Source organism: Serinus canaria, chromosome Z (genome assembly GCF_022539315.1).
Source record: "Serinus canaria isolate serCan28SL12 chromosome Z, serCan2020, whole genome shotgun sequence".
Lineage (NCBI taxonomy): Eukaryota > Metazoa > Chordata > Aves > Passeriformes > Fringillidae > Serinus > Serinus canaria.
The window spans coordinates 56,066,404-56,088,522 of record NC_066343.1 but is presented as its reverse complement, the minus strand read 5'-3'; the positions used below and the strand labels follow the sequence as shown (position 1 = coordinate 56,088,522).

The following is a 22,119-nucleotide window of genomic DNA, read 5'->3' as shown; positions in this document are numbered from 1 at the left end:
ATGAGTATCATAATGTCTTTAAATTAAGGCAAGGTATTTTTCTGAAAAATGCCTTAAGGTTAGTATGACTCATTACAAAGAAGCAAATTAAACATTGTGGTCCGTGATACATAGAAGAAGCTGGATTAAATATTTTAATAGTCTAAACCAGCCTTTAAAATTTATGGATTTCTTATGGTATAGCAAAATTCAGGGAAAAAAATATTCTTCATCTTCCTTTTGCAGCTTACATCAAGTATTTATAGCTTTGCATGTTCCTTGTGGAATCACCATACAGATACATTCCTACAACAGATTTGTACAGGGGATGAAGCTGCAGCTGCAAATTCACTAGAAAGGACCTTGTTGTCATTGAAAGGTAATAATATTAGAATGGTGTAAGGAATGTTGTGTAAGGATGTTAAGTGTGAGGAATCAAATTACTTTCTTCACAGGGAACGTGTAGAAGTTCATTGTTATATAGCTCCCATTCTCTAACAAAGCCATTCCCATTGGGAATAAGTGTATTTTTGGTTTGTTTTACCTGTTCTGTTAGCAAGGCAGAAGGAAGATTGCTCATGCAGAAGGACAAGACTAGTGGTTTTTTTTCTCAGTATGTGAGAAACTGCACTCCATTGTGCATGTTGTAAGGAGTCAGTGTCTAGGAGACTGGAAGGTGGGTAGCACAACAGGATGTTTTCTTACAAGTGTTGTAATTTAGGCTTACATGTCTTTAGCACTCAACTGAGAAGGCTGAGCTACAAGTTTCATTCCATTAAGTTTACCCTGTGTCCAGTGAAAAGCTAGCCTTAGCAGTTAGTTTATGTCTTTGGTTGATGTTCAAAGGCTTATGAGTGGAGTAAATGCATATCCTGACTACTTTGCTTTTAACAACTGAGATTTTTGTATGCAGTTCTTGCAATGTAAATAATACATGTCCTGAGTTGTTTCAGATGATGCAGAGTGCAGCTTTTTCTGGGTTATGGGCAGTGATAAACCTGACAGAATTTACAAGTGGCTTATGTGCCCTACCTGTCTGTACTTGGCCCTTTTCCTACTACTGCAGGATCTTTCAGGAGTTGAATGCATAAGAGTTTTGGCAGAATTCTTCCTGATGGAGTAATTCTTAAAAGTTCTCTTCATTATTTCACTCAAGTAGATACTTTAAAAGACACAAGATATATTTTAAAGTAATTTCAACAAGGTGAATGTTAGATATGGATGAGGCATCCGGAACCTAAAATTATGTGTATTTTTTAAAGCATTGAGTTGAAAGAAAGGCATGACAAGTGCAATTGTAATTGTGTTCTGAAATCTGTTGAAACAAGAGCTAATAAATAGCTACACAAGTAATTCTTTTTCCTAGTGCTTCGGAAACTAACGGTCCATGGCTTTGTAGAACCTCATTGGAATGCAGAGGTGATGGTAAGTGTGTTTCTAGTTCTAGATTTCAGGTGTTATTAGACCTACGTCTGAAAATCATTGAAAGGCATGCATTTGTATTATGCAAAGGAAGATCAAGCAACATCCTCTCAAAGTTGTCCTCCTATCAGCTAAGGGCTCTCAGATCCTTGGTAGATTCTAAAATCTATGACACTAATGGCATCTTGTTTAAAAAAGAGACATCCCTTCCAATTTACATGCCACATGATGGTCACACGTGTTGCTTACTGAAAGATGTCTTGCATGTGCTCTCCTCCCCCCAGTTAAAACCATTTTGTGAAGTAATGAATTTGATGCCGTGCTTGTTCTATCACATTTTTTTGATTAAGATAAAAGCCTGTGGTCTGCAGCCCATGGAGAGTGTAGGGTCAGACAAAGAAACCCAAGCACTTTCCTTAACCTCCAGGGCTGCCTCTTTGCTGGAGAAATTGAGTACCTGTGACCTACAGCCTACACTAGGAAGTTGAGAACAGGGTAGAACCAGATAAGCATATTTTAAAGGACATGTCTGTAGTTACCTATCCTTCCTTCTACTAGAGTTGCAATGCCTTCAAGAGGTGCTGATAAGGTCAGTTTGGATCATCTGTGCAATCTGCTTGCTAATTGTTAATTAGCAATCTGCTTTGGATCATCTGTGCAATCTGCTTGCTAGCTAATTGTTAATTTCTTGCAGAAATTGTTTGTTCAAAATAATTAAAGAGTTCAGCTCAAAGTTATGAGGTCATGTCTGAGCTGGTAACACATAAGAATCAACTTCAGTCTGACATAACTTTGTTCTCATAATACAGCGCAGAATAAGTTTCACTTTTTACTTTTTAAAGACATGTTTGTTTTTCAGGGTTTTCTACATGCCGTATTTGAACGGCTGAAGCAGTTTCTGGAGTGTAGTAAGTATCTGAGTATTTTTCTTTGTATTTGTTGTTAAATGTTGGAAGCTGGATGAAAATATACAGGCTAGTTAGTGCATCATCAATAATTGTTTAGGTGCAAGGTATTTTTGTATCAATTGACACTATTTTTTTAAATGCTGCTGAAACTACTAAAGAAGAATTCAGTAAAAATGTCTTTTTGTATCAATAGACTAAAATCACATCAAAATTGTATTTGGTGTTGTATTTCAACAACACTTTTAACTAGAATAAATGTCTAAAATGAATAGGAAAGATTTTTTTGAAATAAGTTTTATGTAATTTTGATATTTGGGTGAAGTTCCTGGGTTCAGGAGCCTGTACTTCGGTAAGAGGGCTGACTTGGGCTTTGAGCCTCATTTTTAGAAGAGATGGAAACTGCCTCCAATTGCCACTTTCACTATACTACAGTCAGGCTCCTTCTGGCTCTTCTTTCATTTTTGACAAGAAAGGTGCAGAGTTTGAATAGAAGGAATTGGAGGTCATCCCATGCTGAAGTTCAGTGTTTATTGTAGTCCCTACAATATGAGGAATTTAAGGTTTCTGTGTCCTAAGACAAGAACTGAGCTGAACCTTCCCATTTCCATATTTCTAATCAGTAGTTTGTTTTGCAAATGCAGGTACAACTACCTTATAGGATTAATGTTTACTTTTGTTAAATTGTGTTTCTGCCTTTCAATATGGCCCTTTCTGATTTTTCCTTCTTTTAAGAAAACTTTGTCTGGTTTTGTTTTCCTAATTCAGAATGTTTTCTAATGCTCATAGTAAATTATTCTTTAAGGTGGAATTTCTAGAAAAGGACATTAATAGTATGCAGTTTTATTAAAAGGACATCTTTATATTTTCAATGCATAATTATATTTTGTCTACACTAGCATTTACTTGTGTTATTTTAACTGCCTTTTATCATAGAATTTTCTGTAATGATGTCAGAATTTTTATAGCCTGATCAAGTGCAGTGAATTTCAGTACAGTTGAGAGAAATAGTTTAAGATTTTCTATTCCTGGTCATTACCTTGTATTTTGCCTTAGAACTTTTTTCAGGCTTAACTTATTTTTACTGTAGTTAAGAGATTAAGTTCTTCTCCAGTGTTAATTGCTGAAAACTTAGCTATCCAGAAAGAAAATGAAAGTCTAAAAAATAATAGTCGTGAAATGTCTGATTTACCAGGTAGAAGTATAAGAGCAGAAAGCATATGCAGAGATCGTCTAGAAAAGACCATAATTCTGTTCACTAAAGTGGTAAGTAAAATCTCCTTTCAGTTACTGCATAATTTATACTTCTGGAGGAGCAGTCCCCATCCAGACACTTATGTGCCTTAAAGTGATTCTGTATCAGACCTCTCAATGAAGTGGAAGATACTGTAACTTAAGACTTATTTGTTATGAGATGTATTTTTGAAGAAAAGGGTGTCTGTTTACTCATGCTGTTGTAAATTGCAGCAGTGAAGAGTAGATATTCTTAGCTCAAACAAAATTAATTGCATTCCATAAATAAATTATATAGCTAGGATTTGTTTAAAGAAGAGTTTGGGAAGCATTGGGTAAACAATGGTAGTGGTATTAACGAATAAAGAAAACATAGGTTTTTCATAATACCTTTCATAGGTAGCTAGATCGCTGTTTCTATGGCTTTGTTAGTTCTCTGGAATTACTGGCCACACTAATTAATCAAAAGAAAATTAACAAGGTACTGTCTTGCCCTCTGAGGCTTGTATCGTCTGATACACTTGGACTTGTCAGCTGATTCTGTGCAAGTGTTAAATGCATATTGTATTGAAGGTATTGTTAACATAGACACTTGGTCTATTTTTTTTGGTTTTGCTCTTTTTTCTTTTTATTTTTTTTTAAGTTACAAAACCTACAGAGTTCCCATTGTTTTCAGATTCTATCTAGAGGCCATGGGTGTATTTTAAATATTCAGCCTAGTTATCAGAAGTAAAAAGCACCTATCAACTCCACCAAAATTGAGTTGAAAATGCTCTGACACATTATTTTTGGTCTTTGTCATAGTATTTAGATTGCAAATGTGAATCTTTTTTCACAGACCTGAAGAGAAAGTAATTTTGATTAATCTACCACCTGTAGAAATTCACATGCAAGAATATAGGTTTAGGCAGTTTTGCAGTACTAAAGGAGATTAAAGGAGTCCACCAGTGTATTTTAGATCACTAATTGAAAAAGCCAAGTTGAGGAAGCAGGTGTTTGTACTGCATTGGTAATGTTGTGGGGGTGTTATATAGCCCTCATACTTCTTTTGCTTACACTGATTCCAGTAGGGATGAATTATCTGCTGAAATACTCACTGTTTTAAGGACAGCTGATATATTTTATTTACTACTAGTTAGCTGGTCCATTTAAAAATTCGTATTCTTCCTCGTACTTAAAAAAAAGTAATTTCAAACCAAAATAAGAATTTTGCCATTAAATAATGCTTCATTAATAGTTGGTACTGATCTCTTCCTAATTTCCCGTTCTTGTACATGAACAGAGATGATGAAGAGATCAGTTTTCTATATTTTTATATAAATTGTCACCTGTTTTTGATAACTAGTTTACTAAAGCATTTAATAAGACTTCACTAAAAGTGTTGATTTTTCTGTTTCTAATTCCTTTTTTTTAAGCTTTTGGATTTCCTGGATCAACATCCTTTCTCATTCACTGCTTTGATTCAGAGATCACTGGAGTTCTCTGTAAGCTATGTTTTCACAGAAGCTGGTGAAGGAGTTGTATTTGAGCAGTTTATTGTACAATGCATGAATCTCATTAAGATGATCGTGAAAAATTATGCATACAAACCATCCAAAAATACTGAAGGTACTGTCACTATTTACTAAAATAATTTTTTATGTCTTGAGAAATTTTTTATGTCTTGCTAGCTATTCTCAATAGTTAAACTCCTTTATTAATTTTTTAATAGTTGAAATATGTATGGCTCTACCTCTATATTGAGAACTGTTATTTTAACTTTTAAAGTATTCATGTATATAGGTAATGATATTCCAAAGGAGTTTTAAATGCAGAAGGAGCACAAACATATTTTCTTTTTCGGTTGCTCTATTTTCCATTGAAAGAATTTTAGAAAGTACTGAGGTATAGAGTTTGGCTTATTTTCATCAACCAGTTTGTTGCATCTTTCCCATGAGATATGTTTGATAAAATGGTGTATTTTCTGTAATTGACTAATACCAGTACAATGAAATAGAGAAACATAGTGGGTTGGAGATGCAGTTGAATACAGAGGAGTTAGTATGTTTTGCTTTGTAGGACTGTTTCATTTTGAAGCTTCATACATTGCTGTATGTGTGAATTAAAAAATTACCTCAACTTTTCACATTAGTCTTACAAGTGGTAGTGACTAGATAACAATTAGCATGCTCTATGAATTTGAAAAAAAGTTTTATATACAAACTGCTTTGTGTCAGAATTGATTACTTGCTTAAAAACCTGTCTTATCAGCTGAAAGTCAATGAAAGTCTGCCATGAAAATAAGTTTTTCCTGTTTTTCTCAGAGGATAAGATTTTTTTATTGAATTTCTAATTTTACTAGACTAGTCTTTGATCATTAAGCCACTTAATTGTAATCTGAAATCTTCATGTTTTATTTCAGACAGCAGTCCTGAAACTCTTGAAGCACATAAGATAAAGACAGCTTTTTTCACATACCCAACACTAATGGAAATATGTAGGAGATTAGTCACTCACTATTTCCTGCTGACAAAGGAAGAATTGACTATGTGGGAAGAGGATCCAGAAAGCTTCAGTAAGAAATAGGCTATGTAGTTGGTAGTAGTGTAATTAGATATTTGTATAAGTGCTTCATATCCACATTGTCTGTACAAATTGCCTACTGCAATATTGGCCATTTTATTTCCTACAATCTTCTTGGACAAATATTACTTCTACACATACTTTTTGTAATAAAAGATTTCTTGGTAGTCTATGATACCCTCTCAACCTAACACTAAACTTTATTTGAACCATAGTTGAAATAATGGTTTTTTCTTTTCTTTGTGGAATAATAGCTGTAGAAGAGACTGGAGGAGATTCTTGGAAGTACAGTCTCAGAGTAAGTGTTCAATTTGAAAGAAACCTATTAAACATTCCTGAATGTGATTCTCAATAGTTTTGTAACCAAGACAGATAATATTTGAAAAAAAAATCCTTTTGTTTCTTTAGATTTAGTAAAATTTAACTTTGTTCATTTTTCAGTATTCAAACTTGCTGAAATACATGGGAATCTATACAATTCATATTTTAGGAGGGAAGGAATCCACCATTTGAATTATGTAGCATCTGGTTAAAGCCAGCAGAAGTTGTCTCTTTTTTAAAACTGATAACTAATGAAAACACTTATGACTTTGTCAGTAGACATACTGAGTGAAGTTCCAGATGCATCTTTATTAGTTAATTAATTATTTTATTAGTTAGTTTAATGTTCAGATCAGAAATATGCTGTCGTAATGTATCTCCCAGTTGTAACTGCTGTGGTTTGCTTTGCAGAAAAATCTCAAAATTTATTTGCTGGATTACTTTTATTTTAAAACTGAAAAACCCAGTGTGGTGCATATAGTAAGTTCTGGTTGTAAAATGGTGTCCCTGGCCTAGAGCCACTAAGCCAATACACCAACAACCTATGACATACCTGTGGTCACTGTGGTGGTGCAGCACCAGCTGTTTCACTCCACAGAATCATTGTTCTTCTGCCACAGAACTGCTTGATATAGATGCAGCCATCAACTCTTGCTAGAGTTAAGCACAAAGTATAGTAGAAAGAAAGTGGTGCTTCTTACAATATTAATTTTGCTGCTATATATTGTGTTCTAAATTGTGACTTTCAGTGTGAGGTATTCAGCACTTAAAATTTTAACATAAAATGTATTTTACTTGCCTTTATTTTGATAGATTCTAACCAGATCTTTTAATTTTTCAGCCATGCATGGAAGTCCTTTTTATTGATATTTTTCATGAATATAATCAGACTCTTACCCCAGTTCTTTTAGAAATGGTTCACAGTCTACAAGGTAAGCTATTGAAAAAAATAAGGGAAGTATAAAATGTAGAATTGTTTACATTCATAACATACTCTTGTCAACTATTAAACAATTTGACCTTGTAACATCTAATTTTATATAGTGCGTTCTCTCTGTATTTTTCAAAGTACGTGTTAATATTCTAAAATTATTTCTAAACCTACCATAACAGAATGCATTGTGTTATCTAGGAGGAGGAAGTCCCAAAGGGTCTTTGGTTTTTATTGTAACTATTCTAGATAATTGACAAATGTTGTGGCATTTCTAATTTTATGAGGTTTCAAGCTTTCTCAGGAGTGATCCACTCCCAAGCTTAATGAATTCTTTGGGTTGTTTTTAGTTGGGAACTTCCTGTTCAGATGTTGCAAGGCAGTTCATGCTGTGTCTCTGCCAAAATCTTGGGGGGAAGAAAAAATTTTAAAAGAAAAAGTTTAAGTTATGCTGTCATTTTGTAGAGTCTAGATGACTTTCCAAATCTGAAAAATCTGCTTTAAAAATTTATGGGTTTTCTGTATGAAGACTGAATTATTCATAAGTTGAGGAGTGATTAATTTTTTCTTTGTTTTACCTTATGGTTCTTTGCCCCTAAACTAAGCCAGGAAAGATAATAAGTGGGAGTGGGTTTTTTCCCCCCTGTCAGTTCAGCTTAGTTTGTTTCCCACAGCTTTCTTAGTTGAGTTAGCAATATTTTGTATTTGAGCTTATCAGAAAGGATCATTACATTCTATGAAAATAAATACTCATTTTCTGAGAGTGGCTTCTGACTTCACAAAATCTGTTCATAAAGTACTTTGTGTACGTAGGTTTTGGGATGGCTTCAGAAAATACTCACTTTTAGGCACACATATATAAAAAATCAGGGAACTAGGTCTAGGACCCTTTTGGACATAGTACTGTGTGGTTGACAGTTGTCTGCAATTTGCAGGTTTTGAGTATTTTCTTTTAAAATACTTGCTTCTGACTTATGTGTATGTTGTTATTAAAAATGTTTGTCTCCAAAAAAGTAAGTCAGAAATAGGATGTGAAAGCAGAAATTTGATTTTGATATAGTCACTGAACAAAGTATCAAAACTGAAATGAGTGAACCTGTAAATCGAATAAAAGCAGTGAAAGCAGTCATAATGCATGTCTTCCTTTCTTAAAGCATTTAAGTGCAAAGTTGCTTGCATTCCTTGTTTTAGTGACACTTTTTTATTTGTTTTAACTTTGGCTTGTAGGATCTACCAATGTGGAAAATACCAACGCTATACTGATTAAAGATGCTGGTAAATTAAGTTTTACCTTATTTTTGAAGTAATAGAGCCACTTTTGTGTATGCGTTTTACTTCTTAAAAATTGCATGAGGAATTTGCAAGATCTTTTTAATTTTGGAAAAGTCATTTGGAAAGTGGCACCTAAATCCTAATTCGCCTTTCATTGATGTTGGCCTACACTTTTAAAAATGTTTATGTAAAAATACACTGCTTTTTGGCTTTTTTCTGAAACAAGCAATCTGTTTGTTTACTGTCCTGTTCTTTCTGCTGTGCCAAGTAAATAACCTTCATTATTTTCTGGAGAAAATAGGGATACTGTCCATTTTACAAGTGAGGAGATTTTATGGCAAAAGAAAATAAATGTTTCTTATGGAACCATCATTGATGATAGAATAAGATCCTCATTGTTCTTTTGGCTTCTAGCTAATTTTAAGAATCTGACCTTTCTTCCGCAGTGTCTTTCTTTTACTAATAATTTGCACCAGCGTTCCTTTCACCATGATCTGATAAAACTATCTAAAGAAAGATATGTTTTAGTTTTGTTTTCTTTAATATGTTCAGGTTACAAAAATGTGGTTTGAATATTAAATTAATCTGATTATTTAATATTAAAAAGTTAACATTGAAGTAAACAATAAGCATAACTATCATTTTTCCCCAGTGTATAATGCGGTTGGACTGGCTGCTTATGAGCTATTTGATAGTGTGGATTTTGATCAATGGTTTAAAAATCAGCTATTAGCAGAACTACAGGTTTCTCATGACAGGTAAACACTTTGATTTTTTTTTTTTATGCCTTCATCATTTAAATGCAAACTGTTGATACAAATCTGATAAGACGACATGCCTAATAATTGCTGAGCTGAAAAATACTCAACCTTAAAACATATCAACTAAATTAGGAGAGGTGTGAGGTGCATACAGGTTACTGATAAGCAGTCACAGAAGTGGCAGTGTTCTTGACAGTTCACATTTAAATTACTATGTGGTGAATACTTCAGGGTTCTGTAGAAGTATATTGTCTGTATTCTTGCATATGTTAGAGTTGACTAAACCTTCTCAGGATAACCACCTTTACTTTTTTAAAAAAAGGGATTTAGGCCTCCAGAGACCCTGGAATTCTCTGGGTAACAAAGTCCAACTGAAGTCTGTGGAAATCATCCCTGTAAAATGGTAGTTTAACCAAGACAGTGATTTGTTCTTCTCTTTAAGTTTAAATACAGGCCCTCTGTAATTCTCTTGAATTAATTTTACTGCAATAAAGAGGGGAAATAAGGGTTTGGGTTGTGCTGTAAAGTGTGGGTGATTGCAGCTTCTTCTATGTGAAGAATTTTATACAGTCCATCTGCTATGGTGTTTCCTTCTCACCAAGGTCACCCTCGCTTGTATGGCCTTCACACAAGTACCTCCTATTGTTCAGTGGATATCATGGGGTATTTTGAAAGATTGTTTTTGACATCTCAGTACAGACTGAGCTGTCGCTCTTTGTAATTGTCTGGAAGACACTGTTCCTCCCTTTCTCTCAAGCTCACTCCCCAGGGGGAGGACAGTGACCACTATTGTGCATGCTAATCCTTATCAGACAAGTTGTATGTCCTATTTTTCTCAACACAGTCATCAGCAGTGACCCAAATGTCCTTTGAAGACTGTTACTATGTTTTTCTTGTACATTTGCAATTCATCTTACTCGGGGCAATTTTTTATGTGAAACAAAAACTAATTTGTTTCCTTATACCCTTAGGAGCTACTATAAATTGTAAATCATTTGCCATAATTGTAAACCATTTTCCATAATGGGTTGCTAGTCAGCTCTTTTATTTCTCAATGTTCTATTTACAAAGAGTTCAGTTTCCTGTAGAGTGGAACTTAAAATATTAAAATGCTTTTTTCCACTACAATAAACTTTGAAAAAATTACTTATTTTTGGATGTATAACCTTATGTTAGTGTCAAAGAATGATTGCCACAGTTGTTTACTTGCTGTCTCCTAATGCTTTTATTCTTCTCATTAGACTTTTTTTTACTAAGATTACTTATTTTTAAGTTGCCAAATACTCTAATGATTAGGCTAAATGTCAGAAGGGCATGAAAAAATGGGAGATCTTGTGTAAGATTGTTCATTTGCTGTTGTTCTCCTCCAGCAGCAGTCTCTAAATAAAGTTACCGTGATCTTAGAAGCCCATGCTGGCTATGGCATTTTTATGTTATTCACCCATATAGCATAAGTAAAACAGACAAATTTTGTGTTGTTGATACAGTTGTATTACAATGAGGAAGGCACCTGATTTAACCATTTGGTTGGCATTTGTGATATCCCAGGATGAAGTTCCTGTGGGGACAAAAGTTTGCAGTAGAAGTTGTCTGGAATTTTGAAGCCCTGTTTACTTTAACAGCTTTTACTGCCTTTATTATAGGAGACTACCATGGCAATAAGGGAAGGCAGTGTTAGTGGCTTGAATGTAGTGCTGCTTTGGGAATACATGTGCAGATCAGATTGAGTGGATTGGAGGGTATCCTCTGCTGTCCTAGAGAATGTCCTGTAGTTACCAGTATGCTTGTTCAGAACTGGTTGATGTTTGGAAACACAAACCTATGTGTTGTCAGCAGTGAGTGTGGAGTTTGCAATGTTCTGTTTTCTCTGAATGTTTCCTTACCTCTTGATAGTAAGCCCGTTAACCATGACCACAGTAATAGAAGAATTATGGAATTAAAAAAAAATTCTAAAAGATTTTTGTAAGTAGTGCACTGCCAAATTTATCACTTGCCATGATTCTTAGTTTTGTACTGATTAATGAGAAACTTTTCCATAACATGAAAGTATGTTACTGAATACATTTTTTTTTTTTTTTTGCAATTACTCGTTTGTAAAGTGGCATTTCCTCCTGAGAGAGAAGTAAAGTTCTTTTTACTTGAACACTTGATGCAGTTCAGACTGCTTAAAGGTGCTGTCCTATGACTAATGCAGCAGAGGTTGCCTTATTTTGGAATATGATCACTTTTCCTATGTGAGCTTTAGGTCCACCAGGCTTAGTGGGCCTGTGCTCAGTCACCATGTGCTCTTTTTGTCAAAGCTAATCTTCTGAGAAAAAGCTGAAAAAAAAAAAAAAAAAAAAGCTAAGCTTTTCCCAGAAACAGTGAATGTAGATAAAAGTAGGACCTCAATGAGCACCTATGAGAAACTTCAGTATTAAAAAACAAACCCAGAAAAAAACACCTATAAACCCAAACAAAAAAAACTAAAACTCAACCCAGACAAAACCCAAATACACCTACCCCAAAAAATCTGAAAAGTATGCTGTATTTTCTCTACCATGGAGAGGAGAGAAATAATGTCGAGATGCAGAGGAAGGATATATGTTTTGAACAACAGATATGACCAGACCTGAAAATCTTTGCTCTCAGCACACAGTTATGTACTTACATCATATAATTTAAAACTTTTCTTTATGTGATAGCGGTCTGTATAAAAAAAATAAATGTATATATAAATCTCAATGAAATCACTTAGTTTTTTTAAGTACTCTGATGTTTACAAGATTAGGCGTCAGATACGGGCCTTCTAAGAGTAAAAAAAGTTGTATTATCACAGCTTCTTGAACAAAACAAAGGGTGCATTAATAAGGCAATGTTTTTTGTGAGTCCTGCTTCAACATGCATTATTTATCCTTCACTGCCACTCAGTAAACATAAAGTAACACTGGACTGTTATTCCTCATTAGATATGTGTTCCAGCCTAATGAATTGCTTTATATATGCCATTTCCACAAGTTTTATGTTCTCTGAAGATGTTCTTTTTTTATAGTCTTATAGTTGTAGGACTGTTCAATGAAACACACTAAATGTAGAGAAACATCAATAAATTCAGTTTAAATGGCTTTTTGATGGTTTACAAGGCAGTAATTCTTCAAATGAAAAACATGTTTATGATACAATATATTAGTTAAAATTATCTAAATATGGTTCATCTTTCTTAACTTTGTACATCTGTAAGTTAAACATACAAATGAGTTTTTTCATCAGTGGAGAAAAATATCAGCTCTGTGAAATGCTTTTCTCAATCATTGTTCTGATTTGTTCTTCCCATCAAGTCTAAAGCTGTTTGATTTGTGCCCTTGTCGTGGCACTAGTGCAAGATTAGGTAATGTCTGCTCTTAGAATAGTTTTAGACTGATGAAGTGGACTACTCTGACAGTTGCTGTAGTGCAGTCCTTACGGGGAATTGCTGGGAACTATAGTGAAAGCAGTAGATACCATGACTGCAGTAATAAGTGTAACATTTATTTTCATTTTTCTAATTGGTGTGCTGCATGCAGAATGAACTGTATCCCTCGAGAGACATTCAAGATTCAGTCATTTAGGATGAAAGTTATCTTTTTCAGACTTAAGCTGGTTTTTCCTGAGCCTTCTTGTGAAGAATTTTAATGGAAAGTTAAACTTCAGTTTTTGCACTGAAGTTGATCTTGAAAAACTCTTTTAATTGTTTTGGCCAATAATATTTTCATCATGATTCTTAGATTTCTTTTTCATTTAAGGATTCTATAACAAGTAGTGTAATGAGTTAACAAGTGCAATTTTTTTCCTCCTAATTTTAAAGGTATAAACCAATACGCAGACGAGTAATATGGCTGATTGGACGGTGGATTTCCGTAAAATTCAAATCAGACTTGAGACCTGTTTTATATGAAGCAATTCGTAACTTGCTTCAAGACCGTGACTTAGTGGTAAGCATAAATTACTAATTTTTTGGACTACAAAGTAACTGAGTTATTCTTTGACTAGTCCTGTTACTATACAGCATTGATCAAGTGAGTTTGCAGATCACACCAAGCTGGGTGGGAGTGCTGATCTGCTGGAGGGCAGGGAGGCTCTGCAGAGGGATCTGAGCAGGCTGGATCATGGCTGGGGCCAGTGGTGTGAGGTTCCACAAGGCCCAGTGCCAGGTCCTGCCCCTGGGTCACAGCAGCCCCAGGCAGCTCCACAGGCTGGGGCAGAGAGGCTGGAAAGGAGCTGGGGGTGCTGGTGGCAGCAGCTGAACATGAGCCAGGGTGTGCCCAGGTGGCCAAGAAAGCCAATGGCATCCTGGCCTGGATCAGCCATGGTGTGGCCAGCAGGGCCAGGGCAGGGATTGTCCCCAGTACTGGGCACTGGTGAGGGCACACCTCGAGTGCTGTGTCCAGCTCTGAGCTCTCAATTCAGAAGGGACATTGAGATTCTGGAGTGAGTCCAGAGAAGTGCACTGGAGCTGGGGCAGGGTTTAGAGCACAAGTCCTTGGAGGAGTGGTTGAGAGAGCTGAGGGTGTTTATCCTGGAGAAAAGGAGGCTCAGGGATGACCTTATCACTCCCTACAAGTGCTGGAAAGGAGATTGTGGTCAGTATCTTCTCCCAGACAACCAGTGACAGGACAAGAAGAATTGGCCTTGAGCTGCACCAAGTGCGGTTCAGGTTGGACATAAGGAAAAATTTCTTCACTGAAAGAGTTGGCAAGCAACAGGTGGAAATGTTCAATAATATGTGGATATGGCAGTTGGTGACATGGTTTAGTGATCGTGGTGCTGGTTTGGTGGTTGGACTAGATGATTTTAAAAGTCTTTTACATCCATAATGATTCTGTGATTCTGTGGTTATTCTGTGGTTATTCTGTGTTATATTCTGTGGTTATTTATCCTACCTGCTAACAGGATATGATAAATGGCATTGGTTGTTAAACTGTTAAGTGCAAATCTGTAGCTTAAAGCTACAACTTCAGTTTACCAGCAGGTGAGATGAAGTTGAGATGCTGGTTTTGTTATTATTTATTTTATTTTTGTTTTTAAACAAACTGGGCTACCAGCCCACAAAAAACCCCAAACAAACAATAAATAAACTTTGCTGGTTTGGTAGATACATATAAATTAGCAATTGCCAGTCATAACAATAATTTCTGTGATTCCTAAAGACACCATTAGCAGAGCAGAGTGTGTTTCTGTGTCAGCTGTTTATATTTATTACTTTCTAAGACATTTCTAAGCATCTACAGGAAGAACAGTAACTTGAGTTTATTCGATTCTGTGCTTCTTGCCTCTGTGAGATAATTCCAAATGAAACTGCTCCTCTGTTGCAAGAGTTTTTATCACAGTCTAGATGGATATCTTCTTGTTTAATTACTTCTTGTCCTTGAAGGTTTTGCCTGAGTAGCTTTTCCAATTTCTACCACTTTGGCAATGACAAATAAAATGTAAAGGATACTAAAATGAAAGTGAATTAAAATGAGCTATAACTACATTCTTTAGAGGATGACAGAGCACAGAGAGTGATTCAATTGCCGAAACATCACATTATTTGATATTATCAGACACTCTGTGGATAATTAAAATGTTTAATGGAAGTATGCATGGTGCTTCTTGACTTTTCTCTTTCAGGTCCGTATTGAGACAGCTACAACACTGAAGTTAAATATCCTTATTTGCAAAGCTGTTTGATTAGTTCTTAATTCTGAGTTACTGGAAAACAGTCAATTTTAAACTTACTATCAAATTCTTCACATTTTAATTTTTGAGTGTCCATGAAATATTTGCTCATTTGATTCTTGGTATCTATCTTCAGACTATTATTTTTCCTTAACGTCTGTTTACCTGTAGATGACTTCGAGTTCAGAACTGACCAGTTCTTACCGGTAGGAGCATTTATATATTCTGAAGAGTAGATAAATACATAGAGAAAAGCAGGAAAAAATGTTTTCCAATTTCATTTTTAATTGCATTGTTTAGTAACTGATGTGTGTGCATGTTTGCATTGTATGTGAAGTCTTCACAGACCCAAATATATAATCATACTGCTATTGTTAAGGTTGCTAATATGTACATACATTTTAGTATTAATGCTATTACAACCTCATAGCAGTGTGTTTAGAGCTTTATATACTGGGTGTTGCCAGATAGTAAGTTTCTTTATGATAAGAAAATATTAAATCTGTATCTAACAAATACATCTCAACACCACTGTGGCTCACCCTCATGCCTGTTTCATGCAGTACTTTCCAAACTGCACCTTCTTAAAAATATTAAAATACAGCTTGTGGTTACAGTAATGCCTTAAAAAGGCACCACTTTCTGGTTCTGCTGTATTTGTGCTCTTTACCATGGTCATTAGTATCGTCAGTTAGTAAACAGTGGAAAGAGATAAGTATGCCAAAGTTTTATTTTGGTCACTCAGATTTAGCAGATGCATTTCCTCATTTCATTTTGACTTCCATGTTAATTTCAACTCTCTTGAGAGCAAACAAACCAAAATGCAGGGTGCCTCTAGACTGTAAACACTGGAATTTTCTAAGATGTCTTTTTTAGTTCAATATTTAACTTTTATCTACCAGCCCAAAAGCTGGAAGACTGTACTTTTTGTTTGACTCTTAACAAAGTCCTCCTTCTGGAGAGACAGTCTATTTTACCTGTGAAATCACATTTACACTTACCAAAACATGAAAATGGTATACATTCAAACTGATCATGTTTAAACTGGTATGTAGGGGTAGAGATGAATTTTTTTTACCTTGCTTAGTCGATGATTGTGTAGTGTGGTTTTTTGCAAGTGAAAGAGTAACATTTTGCACACTTTGTGTTTTCAAAGTTTTTGGCTGTCTTAGAGTTTTAAGCACATGGGAAAATTAGCAGTTTTGTGACTAGTTATATTTTTCATCGTCTAATCTGTGGTTCTTTATTTTTCTTTTAGTACCTGGAGTCCATGTTTACACTGCTCTTTCAGCTACTTCAGGAAGTAACACAATGTGACACCAAAATGCATGTTCTTCATGTTTTGTCCTGTGTGATTGAAAGAGTCAATATGCAGGTATTTTTTAATATATATTTCAGTTTTAGCTTTGTCCTAAGAACATGGAAGAAGACTTGTTGTGGAAGGAAAATGTCATCAATTAATAGACTGGTTGTTGTTAGAGATGCCTGCACTGTTGGCATTACTTGGTCCTCCTTTCAATTTCAATTTATGTTTAGTATAAACGGTTAACTTACTTTCCCTAAGTTATGTAAGTAATGTATTTTTTTGTATTGAATCAGCTTTTAGAGTATCAAAGGATTGCTATATCTTGTGGCATTTCTTGCAATTTTATTCTTTTATTTGTGATTTATTCTAATTGTATCATATCCAAACAAATATTTTAATCTATTTTACAGATTAGAAAAAGCATTTTTGGGGAAAAATGCTTTGCACTCGTATGGAGTGTGCAGCTGACTTTGTATTTTTTTGTTGATACTGATATGGGTCAGAGTTGCCTCTACAGCACTTCCTTAACTGCATGACAGGTTTCAAATTCACATTATGAATTCTCAGTACTTTAATGTTAAATTATGTGCTTCAGCTTTTACATGAAGAATTTGAAGATGGTTTTGCAGAATTAACAATGACTATTTGGCTCCTTTTGTCTCAGGTTTTGTTGTGGTGCGTTTGGTTTAGTTTTTTTTTTTTTTCAGTATTACTGTATTAAGGACAGAGATAATGCATGCTTTTGAATTTATCTTGTGTTTCTATAAGTAATCCTGTCTGAGAGCCGGATGAAGCTTTCGTAATTGTCCCTTGTAGAAAAAGTCAACATGACAGCAGATTTTCTTGCAGTTTAGAGAAGCAGCATTAAAAACAAGTTGAGAAAAAACCCTTGAATATATTTAGGTTAATTCCTAATTAAATGCTTTCAAAGACAAATAGAATAATGTCTTAGTTTTGAAGACCATAACAGAAAAAAATATAGGCTAGGACAAATCTCTGAAAGTTACAAAGTCTAACTCCTGCTCAAAGGCTCGGTGACTCCAGAGGTTATTCAGTTGTTTGTTTGTGGTTTTGTTGTTTGTTTTGGTTTGGGTTTTTTTCCCCACTATTTCTGCTTTTAAAGAATGCTGTTTAAGTATCCTGTCTAAGTTAAGAATGTACTAATATGAAAATACCTCTGTGTATCAAGCTTTACACAATTTTTGTGTGCTCTTTACTACATAAGCTTGATTGCCATACATAAATGTCACCATAAGTAATATGTTTGTTTCAAACTACTCTGCAGTCAGAAGTTACTTCAGCCACAGAGTAAAGAATACAGTGTTTTAGAAAGATTTAAGCAAACTCTGTGGTTTTACTGAGACAAAACCAGCTCCTATATTTTTCAGAAGCTATGCTTGGGATAAGTTATTATTAAGTTATTCTTGTTTCACATATTAAGAAACCAGTTTGTGTTCTGAACTTTAGATACGACCATATGTGGGATGTTTGGTTCAGTATTTACCACTGCTTTGGAAGCAGAGTGAGGAGCACAATATGCTACGATGTGCCATTCTAACCACTCTAATCCATCTCGTCCAGGTAAGGAATCTGAGTCATACAAACATTGTCAGTACTTCCTACAGTTATTTCTTGATGATAAAACAGCACGTAGTTATATTGGCTGCAGAATCCATAGTATTAACTACTTCTTTAGTACAGACTGTATGCCACACTACCTTCTCCAACACCTACTGCATCTCAAAGAAAATGTAGTAGGACTAGCAGAGACCAAGAGAAGTGCTCCTGTGATAGTGTCTGTACAGGAACAGACTTAATATGCAGTCTTGAACTTGTGGAAATGCATGACTTAAAAGGATGGTATTGCAGAGGTTAATAGTGGAGAGAAAGTGAAAGGGAAATAACATATATTATTATGAAAGGGGAAATAAAGGTTCTTTCCCAAGTGGCATTACTTTAAAGGAAGAGGAAATAGATTTTTACCATAAACAAATTGTAGAAATTCTTCTTTAATCCCCCGTGGAGACTAAAATATGAGTATTTTACTTTTTTTAACAAAAGGCAAAAATCTCTTGGTGTAGGTAGACACAAAGAGATGAGACAGATTTGTAGAAAAATCTTTTTCTTTTAAGGCATGTTTGTTTAAGTAAGTAGATAAATGCTCAAAGAAGCTGCAATTTAAAAATATAAAATAATTTTAAGTTTTCCATTGTAAAAATACAGGAATTAGGTAAGCTCAGCATTTGACTAGCCTCAGTTCTCTTGAGTGGTAATATTATAAGACCTTGTAATGCTGTACAGTAATTGGCAGTTGTTCCCAGTTTACTCTTCATTGTTCACAAGTCTCATGGATCATTTAGAAACTGAATCACTGTCATCAGCCTGTGAATCTTTGGGTAGCTATGAAAACAAATCTTTCTCCTGAATATTAGAATATGTCTAATGATTTTGTAAATGATAAGAACCAAAGAGTAATATTTTTCTTGACCTGTAAAACATTCAGCTTTAAGTTATTTGGTATTTGTTAAACGCATGACCTCTCCAAGAAAGAGAATGACCAATGAATGTTTTTAAGAATGTATGTTCTTTATATTTTTTTCTTGCTATTGGTAACTGGATTGTTTTTAAAAAAATAATATTCTTAAGACATATTGGGAGAAAGTTTAGGAATATTGGACTATTTTATTGTTGTATGAAATGGAAGCAAGTTCAACCTTTGATTTCTTGAATGCATGTTTACATGTGAATGTAACAGCAGTGCAGATATTTTCCATGCTATTTTTGAAATGCTTTATTGAAGGCTTTTGACATATTGTACATTTTTTACTTATTTTGTAGGGACTGGGAGCAGACAGCAAAAATCTCTACCCTTTTCTACTTCCAGTTATCCAGCTAAGTACAGATGTTTCTCAGCCTCCACATGTCTATCTTCTGGAAGATGGTTTAGAGCTGTGGTAAGAATGTTTTGTTTATTGTTGTATCCCCAGAAGAAAAAAATGTTGTAAAAAGCTTTGAATATTAAATTTGATATGTTGTTGTTACCTTACCTTGACATCACGTATATCATACCTTTTCTCAGAAGACAGGAGTTAAGGAAATTTGTATACTCAGCTCTTTTTAGTTGTGTTTTGCCTATTATTCATTTTTAGGCAGGTGATACTGAAGATACCATTCTGTAGCAGGACAAAAAGTGTAGACTCACTATAATGTGTGTGCTAATTTAACAATTCAGTGGGCTTGACTTAGGGAGAGCAGTGAGCCAGTGGATCAGAACTGGTTGCAGGAAGAGATGTCATAATTACAAGGATAAAATGTAGAAGTTACTTTCTGTATCTCAGACTGTTTGGTGACTGAAGTGACCCTGTGCTCAGTTTGCCATGAACCCGATTTATTTGTTTCTGGTGCAGCTGATGCTGTAAGAGGGGACAATAAAAGAGGGGACCAAATTCTGAAGAATAGGAATACATAGGGTTTGTCTTGAAATAGTGAGCCATTCCTTTGATCTGAATTATAAATTAGCATTTCGGTTAGAAATATTTAACCTACAAATGCTCTGTTCATATATGCAGCAAAACTGAGATTTATAATGCTGGTGGCAGCAAGTAAAAGTGCAAGAGTGTCTCAAAATATAGAATTGGGACCTTTTTACATGTATCAGTTCAGAACTTTATCTTCTTAATGGTACTGATCTTGAGGTTGCTCTTCTGGTGTCTGTACAGAAGAATGATATTCTAAGATGTGTTAGAGCATCAGAGAAATCCAGACAATTGGCAGGGACAGTTAGGACTCGGAGGGCTTCTTGAACCAAGAGCAGGAAAAAAAAAATTTCACATAACCAGACATGTTACTTTAATGTGGTAATCCCATGCCTAAGATCTAGGAGAAAATGGAATTTGTTGCTAGGGCTTTAAATGCAAGCTTAATTTATAACTACTGTTTTCAAATCTCAGGAATTTTTAATTGTTATAAACCATGTAAGATAATGCCTTATTTGGGACTTTAAAAAAATGTAAACATGTGAGCTGGTCCATCACAGCTTCTCCTTTTAGGTTTAGAACACGTGTTGTCCTTGCACTGTAAATATCCCTCTCTACCCAACTTCTCAAAGTAACGTGGCTTGCTACTTAGGCATTCTCACTGTTGCATTTCAGTGCTTATGTTGTCTTTATAAAAAGATAGTATCATGTTTTTCTTTGTTTTCCTACCTTGGCAAGACCTGTGCCTATACTGATGAGTGTATTGTGAGGACTATTGCTCTGCTTGAAGTGTGCTTCTGGGTAATTGTTACACATTTTTGATAACATAGATGGATACCCAGAGTTAAAATATTTACATCTGTCAAAATGATTGCTCAGTGTTACTCATACATCATCTGAAATATTTTGCTTGATCTGTTCTTAGGTTAGTGACATTGGAGAATAGTCCATGTCTTACACCAGAACTCCTGAGAATATTTCAGAATATGTCTGCCCTTCTTGGTAAGTCTTTCACTAATAAAATTTCAGGGTTTTTTTCCTGCTGCTTGTTGTTCATGCACTAATCAATGCTCGTGTGGTTGCAGGTACTAAGGGATCTTGCAGAATTGTAACAAAAATTGAGGAATAGGTTTTTATTGTCTGACTTTCTCATATTTTTTAATATTTATGATCTACTTACTGTTCTTTTTTTAATCAAGTTGAGCTGGTGTACATGAAAGATAAGACAGATTTCAGAGAAAGTTTATCATTTCAGAGGTTATTTTATGAAGTTTCTGAAATTGAGCACCAAATGTGCCAAGTGTTACTGATATTGATTATATGGAATACTTGCCTGTTCTGCTTACAACCAAATAAAGTTAATAGCTTTTACCTTATCCATTTAATAACAATGCAGGATGTTTTCAAACTGCCTAAATATGTCTAAACATTTGGGTCAAGCGCTGAAATGAAAAACAGCAGTTTTTTTGCAAAATATAGCTTAGTAATGAGAAATAGGATTCATTGCTTAGAAAATACTGATATGTCAAGTACTTTTGCTTCATATTTAAAGGGAGTGTAAAAAATTTGTGGTTTATTTTTGTTAGTATGTTTGTGTTTAGATCTTTAGCTGTGCTTTTGAGATTTCAACACTAATACAGCAAATGGGTTCATTTTTTTTAGAGAAATGTGTTCACAGATTTACAGAAGTTAGCTTTTTAATTGATAATTATTTTCAGGACTTAATATTTTATTCTTTTTCTACTGGTCAGTATAAAGTCATGATACGTAGGTGGATGATGTCTTCTGTTACTTTCCCTTGCATACAAGATCTCTAATGACAAAACTGCTCTGGTTAGTAGTAGTGGCTTTATGGTTAAATACTCCACAGCTACCACTAAAATTCATCGGCTGCTGAGTCCTGATGACTGTTGTGATCATCCATAACTAGAACCTCCCCTTTCGCCTTCTTGTTCTGTGTCAGTCTGAGGTGGTGTCTGCTGCAGGAACCCTGCACTGCATGAATGGCTGCGATTTTCATGGTTTTTCACACTGCTAATCTGCTCGACTTAAATTCAGAAGTACTTGGTATTTGTGGCTTATTTGTTTGCTACTGATATTTTCCCCCCAGTCCTCATGTGATACTTTTCAGAGTGGAGATGAGTAGAAATGGAAACCCTGGCATACTCTTAGAAAAGGTGGAGGTACTCTGGAATATTCTCCACTTGTAATGATTTCCTTGTTTTATGAATGGATCCTGGAGAATAGTGATGGTCTCCTTTGGAAAAAAATACAT

General features: G+C 34.8%; 1 protein-coding gene across 1 annotated transcript in view; it reads left to right on the top strand.

The window, feature by feature from the left end:
• The window catches only part of IPO11 (importin 11), an 80,272-nt gene that overhangs the window by 22,691 nt on the left and 35,462 nt on the right, over nt 1–22,119 (top strand). The window contains exons 8-24 of the mRNA XM_030236708.2: nt 226–358; nt 1,346–1,404; nt 2,261–2,309; nt 3,502–3,572; nt 4,955–5,147; nt 5,941–6,093; nt 6,356–6,399; nt 7,264–7,354; nt 8,581–8,628; nt 9,278–9,383; nt 13,210–13,336; nt 15,015–15,048; nt 15,228–15,268; nt 16,321–16,437; nt 17,836–17,949; nt 19,207–19,322; nt 20,770–20,846. Of these exons, the coding sequence (XP_030092568.2) occupies nt 226–358; nt 1,346–1,404; nt 2,261–2,309; nt 3,502–3,572; nt 4,955–5,147; nt 5,941–6,093; nt 6,356–6,399; nt 7,264–7,354; nt 8,581–8,628; nt 9,278–9,383; nt 13,210–13,336; nt 15,015–15,048; nt 15,228–15,268; nt 16,321–16,437; nt 17,836–17,949; nt 19,207–19,322; nt 20,770–20,846 (1,573 nt within the window). The remainder of the gene's footprint in view (nt 1–225; nt 359–1,345; nt 1,405–2,260; nt 2,310–3,501; nt 3,573–4,954; nt 5,148–5,940; nt 6,094–6,355; nt 6,400–7,263; nt 7,355–8,580; nt 8,629–9,277; nt 9,384–13,209; nt 13,337–15,014; nt 15,049–15,227; nt 15,269–16,320; nt 16,438–17,835; nt 17,950–19,206; nt 19,323–20,769; nt 20,847–22,119) is intronic.